This window comes from Lipophrys pholis, assembly GCF_963383615.2.
Source record: "Lipophrys pholis genome assembly, chromosome: 20".
In the NCBI taxonomy this organism is placed as follows: domain Eukaryota; kingdom Metazoa; phylum Chordata; class Actinopteri; order Blenniiformes; family Blenniidae; genus Lipophrys; species Lipophrys pholis.
In genome coordinates this window covers 17,196,794-17,209,096 of record NC_137648.1, presented here as the reverse complement: position 1 = coordinate 17,209,096, position 12,303 = coordinate 17,196,794, and the positions used below count along the sequence as shown (strand labels likewise).

General features: G+C 41.6%; 1 protein-coding gene across 2 annotated transcripts; it reads right to left on the bottom strand.

Moving 5' to 3' along the window:
• Positions 1–1,183: 1,183 nt before the first annotated feature.
• Positions 1,184–12,135, bottom strand: LOC308125426 (copine-3-like). 2 transcript variants are annotated; one of them, XM_080489151.1, is made up of 17 exons: positions 12,072–12,135; positions 10,612–10,776; positions 10,289–10,468; positions 10,129–10,203; positions 9,966–10,037; positions 9,562–9,642; positions 9,356–9,445; positions 7,741–7,839; positions 7,551–7,637; positions 7,398–7,457; positions 6,556–6,689; positions 5,949–6,003; positions 5,766–5,817; positions 4,753–4,886; positions 4,389–4,625; positions 4,157–4,271; positions 1,184–2,548 (listed from the first exon to the last, which is right to left on the bottom strand). In XM_080489151.1, the coding sequence occupies exons 2-16, from the start codon at positions 10,768–10,770 to the stop codon at positions 4,161–4,163; spliced, it is 1,626 nt and encodes a 541-aa protein (XP_080345277.1). In that variant the 5' UTR covers positions 10,771–10,776; positions 12,072–12,135; the 3' UTR covers positions 1,184–2,548; positions 4,157–4,160. The 2 variants fall into 2 exon arrangements, with proteins under 2 accessions (XP_080345277.1, XP_080345276.1); XM_080489150.1 differs by lacking the exon at positions 4,157–4,271 and having other exon boundaries at positions 2,280–2,548.
• Between the last annotated feature and the right edge of the window lie 168 nt (positions 12,136–12,303).

Below are 12,303 nucleotides of genomic sequence, written 5' to 3'. Positions count from 1 at the left end.
ACCCAAACCACGCCCACCATAAACAGACCAAATAAATTATTTGGTTTTTAAAAAAGGAAAATGCTGAAAACGTAACAAAACTAGTGAATCCGTATTTTTTGAGATTATACATTATATAAAATTTTAAAGGTGGACAGTGTATGAGTCTTTATGGTGCCTTCCATTCATGTTGCTTGACAATCATTAAGTAGGACTATTACATAACACCAGAGGTGTAAAAAGTACACTCAATTTGAACTCAAACACAACTAGAAATGTTGCTTTAATTCGTACTGGATTACATCAAAAGGTGCTATTGCTTAAAAATATTGAAAAAGACTGAATGTACACATCTCTCAAACTGCTTAACACAATTTAATTGTATTATTGGCACATCTTTTTTTATTCATCTGTGTGTAAAGTCTCACACATTCCTCAAAAAAACAAGACAGCCTGAATAAATATAAAGTAAGAATTCTATACAAACACTCACACACAGTCATTCACACACATATTTACCTTTTGTCATTTCGTTTCCAAACAGCAAAGTGAATTAAAAGGTGGAAATTGTACTTATGTGTAAAACTATACACTTGAAAAAAAATACTCTTAAAAGTACAAGTTTGCCCACATACTCCTTAATGACAGTATAGAGAATATTTGTAATTTGTAACTTTAATAATTGGATTTAAACACTTTGTTGAATTTTTCTTGAAATTCAGGATATAGAAGTAGCGGGATATGATGTTTCTAGTTACAAGTTTTATAACAGAGAACTAATTGGTCATACAAAGTGTTTTGAACATGGCTTCCAACCTTTTTTCAATCATGTTTACCTCCACTTCTTTTTTTTCTGTCGAGATTTAAAATTAGAGAGATGAACAAACATTTCTACAAAGAATTTCCCTCTGAGATTAATAAAGTATTTCTAGTGATTTCAGCAAAGTTACACTTTTGCTGTGAATTCAATAAATGGCTGCATTCAAAAGGAATCCTGCAGCTGAATGGCAGATTGGTCAAATATAGATTACAGTGTATTTGTTGATTGTTTTATACTTTGAGTCAGCTGACAGCAACATGATCACAGGTTCAATAAAACCAACATCAACACAAAGCACTTGTACCGTCATGTGAGGTACAATCACCCAAATTATGATCCTGGATTAAAATAACAAACCACACATTTTTTTTTCAATCCAAGGTTACTTTAAAACACTGTAAGATTTATTTCATAAAATGATATGAAAGCAGGATAAACATAAACAATGTATTTCAAATGATCTTTTGATGTTAGATAAAAAAGTACATGCAAGTCTAATCTGGCTATCGTGCCGGTTAAATCATTTTATTTGACGTGCATTTTTTTAATATATATATATATATATTTCTATATATGTGTAAAATACTGATTAAATCAACATCATGACACAACAAAGACATGTGTATAACATAAGGCAATGACACAGATCAGTGTAAACAACAGGTCAACAACAGATTTACAAAGTAAACTAAGAGAACGACATTTTTAATGCCATCTGTAAAGTGAGCGTGGCTATCTTAAGACAAAGTGAACATGTGACGTACACGGTGCTAAATGAAGCACTTCACGGGCACCGATGACGATCACTCGATCTAAAGGTTTGTATGGGAGCACCGAGCAGGCACGTAAGATCACATACACTATTTAGTTTGGGTTTTTTTAACGAAAAAAACAAAAACAAACCGAGGTACAAAACAACAAAGGAAAAAGGGGTTTTGTAGTGTCAAATCTACAAAAAGTTACAGACTTAAGCAAACAGCCCATTATGTACAGATCAATCCTGTAAACATTACTCAGACATACCTGGATTGTATTTGGAAAGCTGTCGTTTTGACAAGTTGAGACGCTTTGTGTATTGACGTTTCATGAAATGAAGGTGACAAAAAAAGATTTGATCAACGCAAAAAAGATAAAAAGGAAAAAATAAAATAAATGTGTCCAGCCCTTTCCTGTAGACGTCTGACTGACAGACTAATGAGATGGATGTTATTAGCTGCCTCACTTCTTCCACAAAGACAGAACTCTTAGGGAATATTTAGTTTAAAAAAAGGACATAAAATTAGAAAAGAAATGCTTTGATTTTTGTTGCTTCTGGCACTTGAGTCCCATAAAGTCATAAATAAGCGTCATCGCTAATCTCTCAGTTAATCCTATGTTAACAAAAGTTTAAACATGGTGTAATATGGCTTTTACACTTCACTATATAGTGCGTGTGTGTGTGTTGTGTCTAACACATGGCATGCCACATGCAAATATGGCCCCAAAGCTTTGGTTAATGACAAACGACTAATAAACATCTGCAGAGAGGAAACTCGCCTGCTGGAGTCAAGTTTGAAGTGTTTGGGGAGGAGGAGACGGATTGTGGAGGTTAGTTCTCCGAACGCATCACGGCGGAGGCGGCGCCGACGCAGAGAGGTCGGAGAGAGGAGCGTCCCCCCGCGGAGGCTTCAAATTCATGGTATTGAAGAAGCTGGCCACCTGACCTGGGACCTCTGCCAGGACGCTCTGAGCAAGGGCTTCTTGAGGACACTGAAAAAAGAAGGAGAGACGCTGTGAACCTCAGATGCACATTAACAGGTCTGTACAGGCGGGACAAACAGGAAGCAGAGACGAGAGGAGCAAGCGGCCCAAAAGAAAAAAAGAGAAGAAGACAAAAATAGCAAAGCGCCGGGGGGAGCATCAGGTTACTGTTACAAAACTGTGGAAGAAAGTGCCACTACTGCATTTCTTTTATTGCGGAATTATTCACCAGGTGAGCATGCATTAGCAACAAATTGAGAAGCTGTGAATCAGAGCAGATGACATAAAACCAGAATAAGAAGCAGGTTAGGGTTCATTCAATGAATAAAAAGCATTGTGTCATGGCACATTTTTCTTCCTGGTTAAATAAAAAATAAATAACAAATATGACTGCACACGCACACATTGCATCATGGATGTGTGATCAGGGTCGGGAAATGTAGATACAATATCAAAATTTGTATACAAGCAGGTGCTATAAATCTAAGTTCAGTTAAAAAATCATAAGCGAAATTGCTAAATTTCTTGTTCCATTAGTGCAGAAATTGAGCTGAATGTGATTTGTGTGTGTGTCTTTGGCTTTCTGACCATTTGTCACTCATGTAAGATAAGTAAACACTTTTAAGTCCATAATTTCAACCAAATAAGTAATGTAATTCGTGTGTGTCTATGAAATATTGTGTCTTGCTGATCTAACAAAAACTAAGGCAGTCAGTACCTCTGGCTCACTATAGAGGGCAGTGCTGTGCACAGAGGTTTATGCTAATGCCCTGTTTCTCTTAGCCGATACAAATTCAACACTCTTATTTGACCAGATCATACCTGCGTGTGCGTGTGTCGTGGATTCTGAAATTACAGGCGAAAGACAATCGGCAGTTTGACCGCACGTCACTGCATGACGCTAAAACAATAGACTGTGCCGCTCGAGCACAGCTATCATTAAAGACCGCATCACTTTTAAAGTCTGTTTTTGAAGTTAAAACTGTGATGAGTCATTGGATAAAACACTCTGTTGTGTGACGTGAGATTCAAAATTAGAAAATGACTGACATAAAATGCCTCAGTTATGCTAAAATGGTTTTTAATGCTTGTTTTTGAAAGCCTTTGAGAGGTGACGTCATTAGTATGTCAGTTTGTAATAAGTGTAAAAGCAAAATACTCCCGCGAATGACTACAAATATGTATAATAGAAAAACATACAGGTTACTGTAGCAGCACACACGTAAATAAAACAAAAAGCCACGTGTCCTAAAATGATTAAGAGCCAATAAGGTTAGAGCTTAATGTTACAGTCTGTCTTCATCGGTGCGACGATGAATCAAACTCTACAGGCTCAGGTTTGTTTAATCAGCAGACGAACTCTGTGCTACGAGGACAAAGCCTCTACATTAGCATGCATTCTTGCATTCATGCCTTGTCGCCTGTAGGCTGCACAGACCAACGGCACACGAGGGCGCGACGCCTCACGTCCGGTGACCCGTGAAGGCATGAAACACAAAAACCCTGAAAGAAACCAAGGCTGCCTCAGCAGGGAAACTATGCGGCTGTGGACTGAGTGCAGGGACTGGAGGGTGGGTGGGTGGGGGTGGGTGGGTGAGCCGGTCGGGGTGTGCCTACATTTCTAGGAAGCACTGGGTTCGCTGGGAGGCTTCAGGTCAAATAAATTGAAGAAGGAGGCCACTTGGTCAGGCAACTCTGCCAGAACGCTTTGTGCGAGGGCAGCAGTGCCAGCCTGAAATAAGACGTGCAGACATTCACATGTGTGCAGTATTTCAGGATGTTCAAGCAGCTTGACCACGAATACAAAAAAAAAAAAAAAAAAAAAAAGTTTGAATCTACAGGGTCTTACGTTTTGGAACTGTCTGAACGGCACAAACTGCACGATGTCCCGCATGGCAGCGTCCCCTGTGGCCGAGCGCAGAATCCCATCGTCGCCGTCCAGGAACTCCATGGCGGAGAAGTCCGCCCCGCCCACCCCGACGATGATGACGGACATGGGCAGCTGGGAGGCCCTCACGATGGCGTTGCGCGTCTCGTCCATGTCGGTGATCACTCCGTCGGTGATGATCAGCAGGACAAAGTATTGCTGTGGGGAGTCGACGACGAGCTCAGTGGGAGTGTTTCCACCTCGTTCGGCGGCTTCCAGCAACGGAAAAAGCCACAGATACAAACTGAAGGGACGTGATACGGAGGAGGAGAGTGAACAAACTCACGGAGGCAGTTTGCTGCTGCATGGCCTGTCTGCCGAACTGGGCGACGTGGTTGATGACGGGGGAGAAGTTAGTGGGCCCGTAAAGCTTCACCTGGGGCAGACACTGCTGGTAGGCACTGACGACACCCTCGATACCTGGAAACACCAACAAACTGCAGTAAAGTCACAGTAGTTATGATACCGGGTTTCCAGACAAACGGGATTAATTTGGGACTTTATACGAGCTGATAAATAGACACTTATATAGTCAATAGTTTCCCCATCTGACAATCTTGGATATTATTCCTATTTTGTAGGATTAAATCAACATCTGACTTTAAGCTTTATTCACTTCTCAGATAAGGCTGATTTAAAAAAAATATACACCATAATAAGCAAAAGCAGAGTTTACTATATATTATATAATTTGAACTACTCATGATGGATCCTTTCAACTTTCAGGGATTGTTTGATCCTACGATCTGTATTCCTGACTTGTGGAAGTTGATGCTCAGATAATAAATTACAGAAAATTGTTGAAAACAAAAGACCTTTGAGGAGAGACGACAAACCGAAGCAAGACGAGACGAAACATTTGCGCAGTAGCCGTTTGGTGAATGAGAAAATACGAGGTCAGCTTCGGAATGCATTCCAAAGTCTGATTATCAGACATCCTCATTTGATATGTGATCGAGTTGAAAATTAGAAGCACGAAAGACACAAGTTACATACATAACTTCGGACAATAAGAAATGGGTATAAAGATGTGAAGTCTGAAGCTTTTTCAGAGTATGGAGAGGTCTGTATTAACACGTTATTAAAATTGCTGCTTACAATTTGTCTGACTCATTCATTCATCATGATAATCTCTATATATCCTAAATGTGGCATCATATCAGTAAATGATCACAGTTTGCCCCAGGGTAAACCCAAAAACACAAACGCCACCGCTGCTGATATTTTCCACATGACCTGAACTTCAGCTCATCCGGAGAAGTGCGCATTCACACCATCTCCTTTAACGTTAATAATTACCTTCACAAAAAGGATTGGCTGGGTTGAAGTTGACGGGAAACTCGTGGCTAACCTGGAATTTAGACACACACATCAATACCCACAACAGCCTCTCTGCCGTGGCCTGAAGTGACACTGATCCCAAGCGGGATTTTTCATATGTGCACCAAAATAAACATTAAATATCATAAGTGCCACAATTACCTGCCAGCTGGGCGGGATCTGCGCTCCAAAACCAAGAACTGGGAACATTTTGTCACTACAGAAAGAAAGAGACAAAAATGATTTAAGTCAGTTAGCACACAAGGTTTTAGAGTTGGTTTAAACTGATGTCTTATGACATTACAAAGTGGGAAATCTTATGATAGCGAATGTCATGCTTTCTGGCATTATTCTCACAGTGAGAAATATCCAACATGCAACTGGATATTAGGGCTGTAAATGGCTGCTCTGGCTCAGTTCCTATTAGCTCACATGCAAAGTGTTTTAATCCGGCTTAATCCAGCAGGATTGACAGTGTTGGTCAGACGACTGCTCCCTTTGGATTTTTATCTCAAACCTGTTAAAGGATCTGCAGTGCAACAATTTGTACGGCGATGGTGGTTTATAAAACGCTACAGGACATTGATCAGGCTGAATGAAGACACATGAAACCAGCATGTGAAACAGCAGTTTGGAGAAGTGGAAGAAAAAAAAAACCCAAACAAACCCGCCTCCCAAATCCTCTTTTTCCATTTCTGACCGCTGCTGCAGTGGAAGGAAAATACTTCACCGAGCACAAACGGTAAATCCTGTGTAATAATGGTTTTACCTGTCGTAGTCCTGGATGACGTTACCGACTGCCCAGATGGCGGCCAGGTATTCGTTGAAGCCGTGCGGGTTGATGTAGTGGAGAGACGCGGGGGACTTGGGATCACCGTTGGAGCCGGTGAAATCGATAGCGATCTGGTGAAATGGAAAAGGTATGCGGGTCGGAAGTCAGAAAATGAAAATTTCAGAGAAATATTCAGTCTGTTTGTTATGATTGCGTTCCCTTACGAACACACATTAAATACTTTCGTATCCAACATGTGAATTGTATTCTTATTTTCCGTCCACACTGAGCTGATGATGTAATGAGGCAGTAATCCAGCTGCATTTGCAATGGAAACTTCATTTAGAGTAAACAGGGTGTGTGGCTGTGATCACGTCCGAGAAGGAAAATGAAGTGGCAGCAATTATACTCTGAGGTACAGTTACAGTCTTAAAAGTGTCTGAAGTTAAGAGCTGAATCCTGTGAGCTGGAGCCGATTGGTTCCACAGCCGTGGGCCTGACAGCTTCAAGGCGAACGCTTCTCTCTCCTTTACTCAGCAAACACAAGCGGGGAAGTAGTTTGTGACTTGAGGCAGTGTACGTACTAGTAACTGCAGCTGAGTAATATATGTTTAGTGCAACTTTGACCTTTGAGCAATTGTTTAATCTTAGAGGAAACGCAGACACGATAATCCAACCCATAAAGCCATGTCACCTCTTCCACAGGTTTCTAATTAAATTAAATTAAAGCCATAACCATAACAGACTGTCTGTTTGTTTTTTGTAGAAAACTCAATGTTAGTGTATGAAGGATTACATTCCGTTTAGTTGTGTCATTTCTAATAATGTGTTATACTCACCGTGAAGTTAATCTGACAGCCTCCCATTATGTAATCCAGAAACGTGTACTCCTTTATTATCTGTTAGCAAATATTGGTCACAAGAAATCACTTCAAATATTCGGACAAACAAATAACTTTTTAAATAACAAGCTCAGGTATGAAAACTGGCACCTTGCACTGTTTAACAATGACGACGCCGGAGTTTCTGTATCCTTTCTTCTTCTGCTTCTTTTTGCTGTTGATGCACTCAAACTCGGCCTGTGCAGGTACGAAACATACTAGCGTCAGAATAGACTTTTAACGTCTATATTTGACTGAGGAAAGGGCAAACGCGTCTTGAAGATGCAACCGCGGCGCTCACTGCATATGATTGTGACGCCTGCTGGATTTGGCTGAGTGTCGTCTCAAAGGACCCGATGAAGTCGTGCGACCCGCTGTTGTTGTAGTCGTAACAGTCCACCTGTGAGGCGCAGAGCAAAGGCGACTCAGTCACTCACTTCTCCTTCGGATTCTGCGTCGGCGGAACATCGACAGTGAAGTGGAAGTCAAACCAGATGTGAGAGAGAAGCATGCCGAGCGGGTGAAGCTTCGAATGCAAGACGACGCCCTGACACTACTGGAAAACACAGACACACAGACACACAGACAGACAGACAGACAGACAGACAGACAGACAGACAGACAGACACACACACACACCGCGCCTAAACTGGGCAAAACGACTGGAGAACTCTGTGAAAACATCTGCGCACGCAGCAGAGCCTGAACACGTCAAGAGAGCGTGGGAAAAGACGGCGTGAGACACGGGTATGGAGGAACCAGTGAAGAAGAGGCAAACTGTGGGACGCTACAGTCAGACTACGTCTAACAGCGAAGAGAGCTCATGGGGAACTAAAAGAAGGATCCATCTTAACGGAAAACTTTTTAGAAAACTGGCCCTTTGGTGAACTGAACCTGTTGATGGTAAATCCAGCCCTATCCCATTGTGAAAATCCCTCACTTGCTGATTGACAGTACGTTTATTATCCGAAGGTTCTATATGAGCTTCACCCAGTCGTTGAGAAAATGTGAATGATCAGCACTTATAAGGTTCACCAAGAGGGCCAGACTACTGCAAACTGAGCGTCTCCCATTAAGATGGATGTAGATGCGTCTCGGACGTCAACCTGTCCTGTCTGGAGGCACTGCATCCTTCACGTGGAGAGAACTCACTGTGTCGACACTTTGACTCACATGTACTGTCCACTGGAAAGCATCTCTTCCTGATTAGATTGCTTTGACAGAGTTAAAAGGATGGAAACAAAAACAGCAAACGTAAACTTAGCGCATTTTTACATGTGCAACAAGGCTGTGAGAGTCTTCACAATCTGGGGCGACTGATAAACGTTTTCACATAGAGCATGGGCGTTAAACTCATTTTAGTTCAGCGTCAACGTACATACATACACTTTTAAATGACACATTTAAGTTTTTCTTTGTGGTGGTGCAGACTGTACGCTTGGAAATAAAATGGCCAAATCTGAATAAAAATGACTGCTTTCTCTACAAAAAGCCAATTTTAATGATTCAGTTGTATTTGTATAGTGCCAAATATGGCACAGTCCATTTCAAGGCACTGTTGCAAAGAAAAACCCACATGAGCAAGCAAAAGTGACTGTTGAAAGAAAATAAATCTGTAATTTAAAAGAAAGAAACCTTTGCAAAATACAGTGAAATGTCCCCAAAAACACCTATGACTGTTGCATTTTGCGGCCTTTTGCATGCATGTCTTGATAAATTCAGCCTGACAGCATGGCCTTGAGGGTTAGGGATGGTTTGTCCTCTACTCTCCTACGCGACAATCAAAACGATGCCCCAAACTCATTTTCTATCGAATTACAAGATTTGATTCTCCAGCAAGATAGGAATACAAGGGGCACCGACATATTCAAACCGTGTATTTATAAAATGTGACATTATAGGAGGTTAATCCTCACCTTTATGGACTTCTCTACGTCGCCTCCACACAGCGACTGCATCGGGATACGAAAAGGTCTCCACACTGGGTTTAGGTTGCTTTTCACCACCTGCGCAAGAGAAACAGGAGTTATCGGCTACAGCTCATTTTGTGATTGTTACAACACGTTGTAGGTTCACGTCGCAGGAATCTGTGAGTCATGGAGTGTAGAGCGCGTTGGTGTACCTCTGTCCTGTGAGCCAGCTGCCAGCCAGTGTCTGTCTGCTTGTAGAACTCCAGGAAAGGATCCGACTTTCCAAAGAAATCCTGGAATGAAATCAGAAGGAAAAAAAAAAAACCAACACATTGCTGATTGACTTAAGATGTTTAGGAAATACACCATTTGAAGTGGAAATGTGATGGGAATTTTTAAATTTGCTATTTACAAAACCATAAACCTAACAGTTGTGACAGTAACATTTAAACAAGGCCTTCCTGAGTGGAGTTTGCATGTTCTCCCTGTACACATAAGGGGTTTCTCCAGGTACCCCCAGTTCCTCCCGCAGTCCAAAAAAAGATTTGAGGCTCAATGGCGACTCTGAAGTTATTATTGGAGTCGTTCACTTTAGACTAAATCCAAACATAAGTACCTTTTTGTCCAGTTTTCTGGCTGCAGCTTCAAATGCAACGACCCTGTTGTCTGTTCTTTCTTCTGCACACACCTAGAAGACATAAAAAACACAAACACACACATCAAGTCCAGAAAATGCTGTCCCACATGTCCCCTCCTCCCTCAATGGGACTTAAACTCACAGTAATGGTTCCTTTCCCTGCTGGTGTCTTGTCCCTCATCAGAAGTGGCTTTGTTAGTTTCCTTGAGGACACAATCTGGAAAGAGAGGCACCCCCCCCCGTTATGTTTCACCATCAACCATCACCACAGGAGAAGCAGGGTGAATGAAGTGAGGGTGAACCTGTCCCAGTGTGCACTCCAGTGCTCCTAGGAAGTCAGCGTCTTGCAGACTGCAGTTCTCACTGTCGATGTCGTACACTTCAAACCGCAGCTTCTGCACCATCTCAAAGTAGTAGTCCAGAAGGAGAGACTTGGAAAACTTTGGATTAAGGCAGTTCTGGATTTTCTCTGTCCGGCCAATCTAACATCAGTGAAGAGACAAAAATACTTTCAGGATATTGCCCCATATATAAAATGCTTAAATGTTGAAACTGAATAACATTAATAACTGAACCATGTTTTCTTTTTTTCTTTTAATCAACCGAAGAAGCCGTTTCCTCGTACCTCGCTCCAGTGAGGTCCCGAAGTGTTCATGAGGAGCACACACAGGGGATCCGACTTTGAGAAGGCGTCCATGTCCATCAGGTTTTCGCAGGAGATGCTCAGCGCCACCTTGGTGACACAGGTTGCAGTCGCGCTGGGTCCCGGAGCAACCACCGCCATCGCAGCCTGGAGGACACGCAACACCAGTTCAGCGGAGACTTAAACACAGGAAAAGGGAAAGGGACAATGGAAATAATACACCCAGCGATCAATGAGATGCACTGACAATACACAGAGGAGAGGAAGGATCCGATTATTATTAGTACATACTCACACCTCACAAAACCTATAAAGATGAGTTGAGACTTTTTATTAATGTATCCTCTAAGTTTAAGATTAAATATGATCCTTTTCTAGGTTTTATACTTTAGGTGAATTAAAACATTTTCGTTTAATAATTCCCATGTTTTGAGGATTTTACTGCCTTATCTATTCTTCCATCTAAGAGCAACCTTTAGGGATCAGCAACATAACGAGTACATCTACCGTAAAGATTTATGAGAATAATGACAAATATTTAATGAAAATTAGTAACTGTTGGTCGGTAATTTCAATGAACATGCACGCTTTTGGAGGGATGAGATATATAGCTCACGGTGTGGTGTGTGCCTGAGAAACAATCTTGTGTACTGAATTTTAAACAATTCTCGGCAGAATTCTGATTAAAAAAAAATACATTAAGACTTTGGTTTTTGGTCTTTTACCAGATGTGACAACTCAGTTGGTGGTCTGATATTGTTCCTAAAGCAACATAATGCTGACATCAGAGACTCTAAATTGTCTGTACATGTGGAGGTGAGAGTAATATCCAGCAACCACCACTGTAGGTGGTAGAGAAGATTGTATTAGATTACTTTCTAGTCAATGTACATGAAATACAATGACATTCTGTTGGTAGTCTCTGACAGCAGCAGCATGACGGTGAAAGAACATGAAACACACATATAAACAAACAAATATGGATATGTACATAAGTAGAAGATGGATGGATGGAAGTCCATGTCAACTGATTGAATAAATACACACTTAACGAGTATGTTTTGATGTGAAGTCAGTCCACTTGTGAACCATTTACACTCATCAAATCAAGTCCGTTAGTTGCTGGTTAAGTGAGCAGGAGAGAACAAAACATGACAACGCGCATTCGGAGGAAGTGAGACGTACCCAGCGACCTGGTTAAGTGAAATTAAAGTTTTAAAATCTTGAACAAACCCAACTTAAAGAAAAAGAAAGAGGAAAAGTGACCTCCGTCTTTAAGGCAGCTAGCTCCGTTAACTGGAGGGAGTGTCTCCCAAACAGTCATATGACAAGAAAAGTACGTAACACTTCGCTAGCGGGAGCCAGCGGGAGCACATAGAGCTTCAAGTGTGTATATTGTAATGTTGTTACGGTGCTATAGTGTGGGAGAGTTTTAATCTTACCGTGTGATTTGTCTCCTGTGAGCCGCGATAAGGCAGACGAGGAACACCTAACTGTGACTGAAGTGGGCGGGGCCCAGCTGACGGTGCAGCTTTCTTCTTCTTCTGTGGTGTCCAGTGGAGGGGGCAGCTTCCTAAGACGCCACACTGCCCTCTTCTGGCTAAATCGAACCAGCGCAGCCTACAAACAGCTATATTAGTAGAATTATAGCAACAAAATAGAATTAAAGGGGGA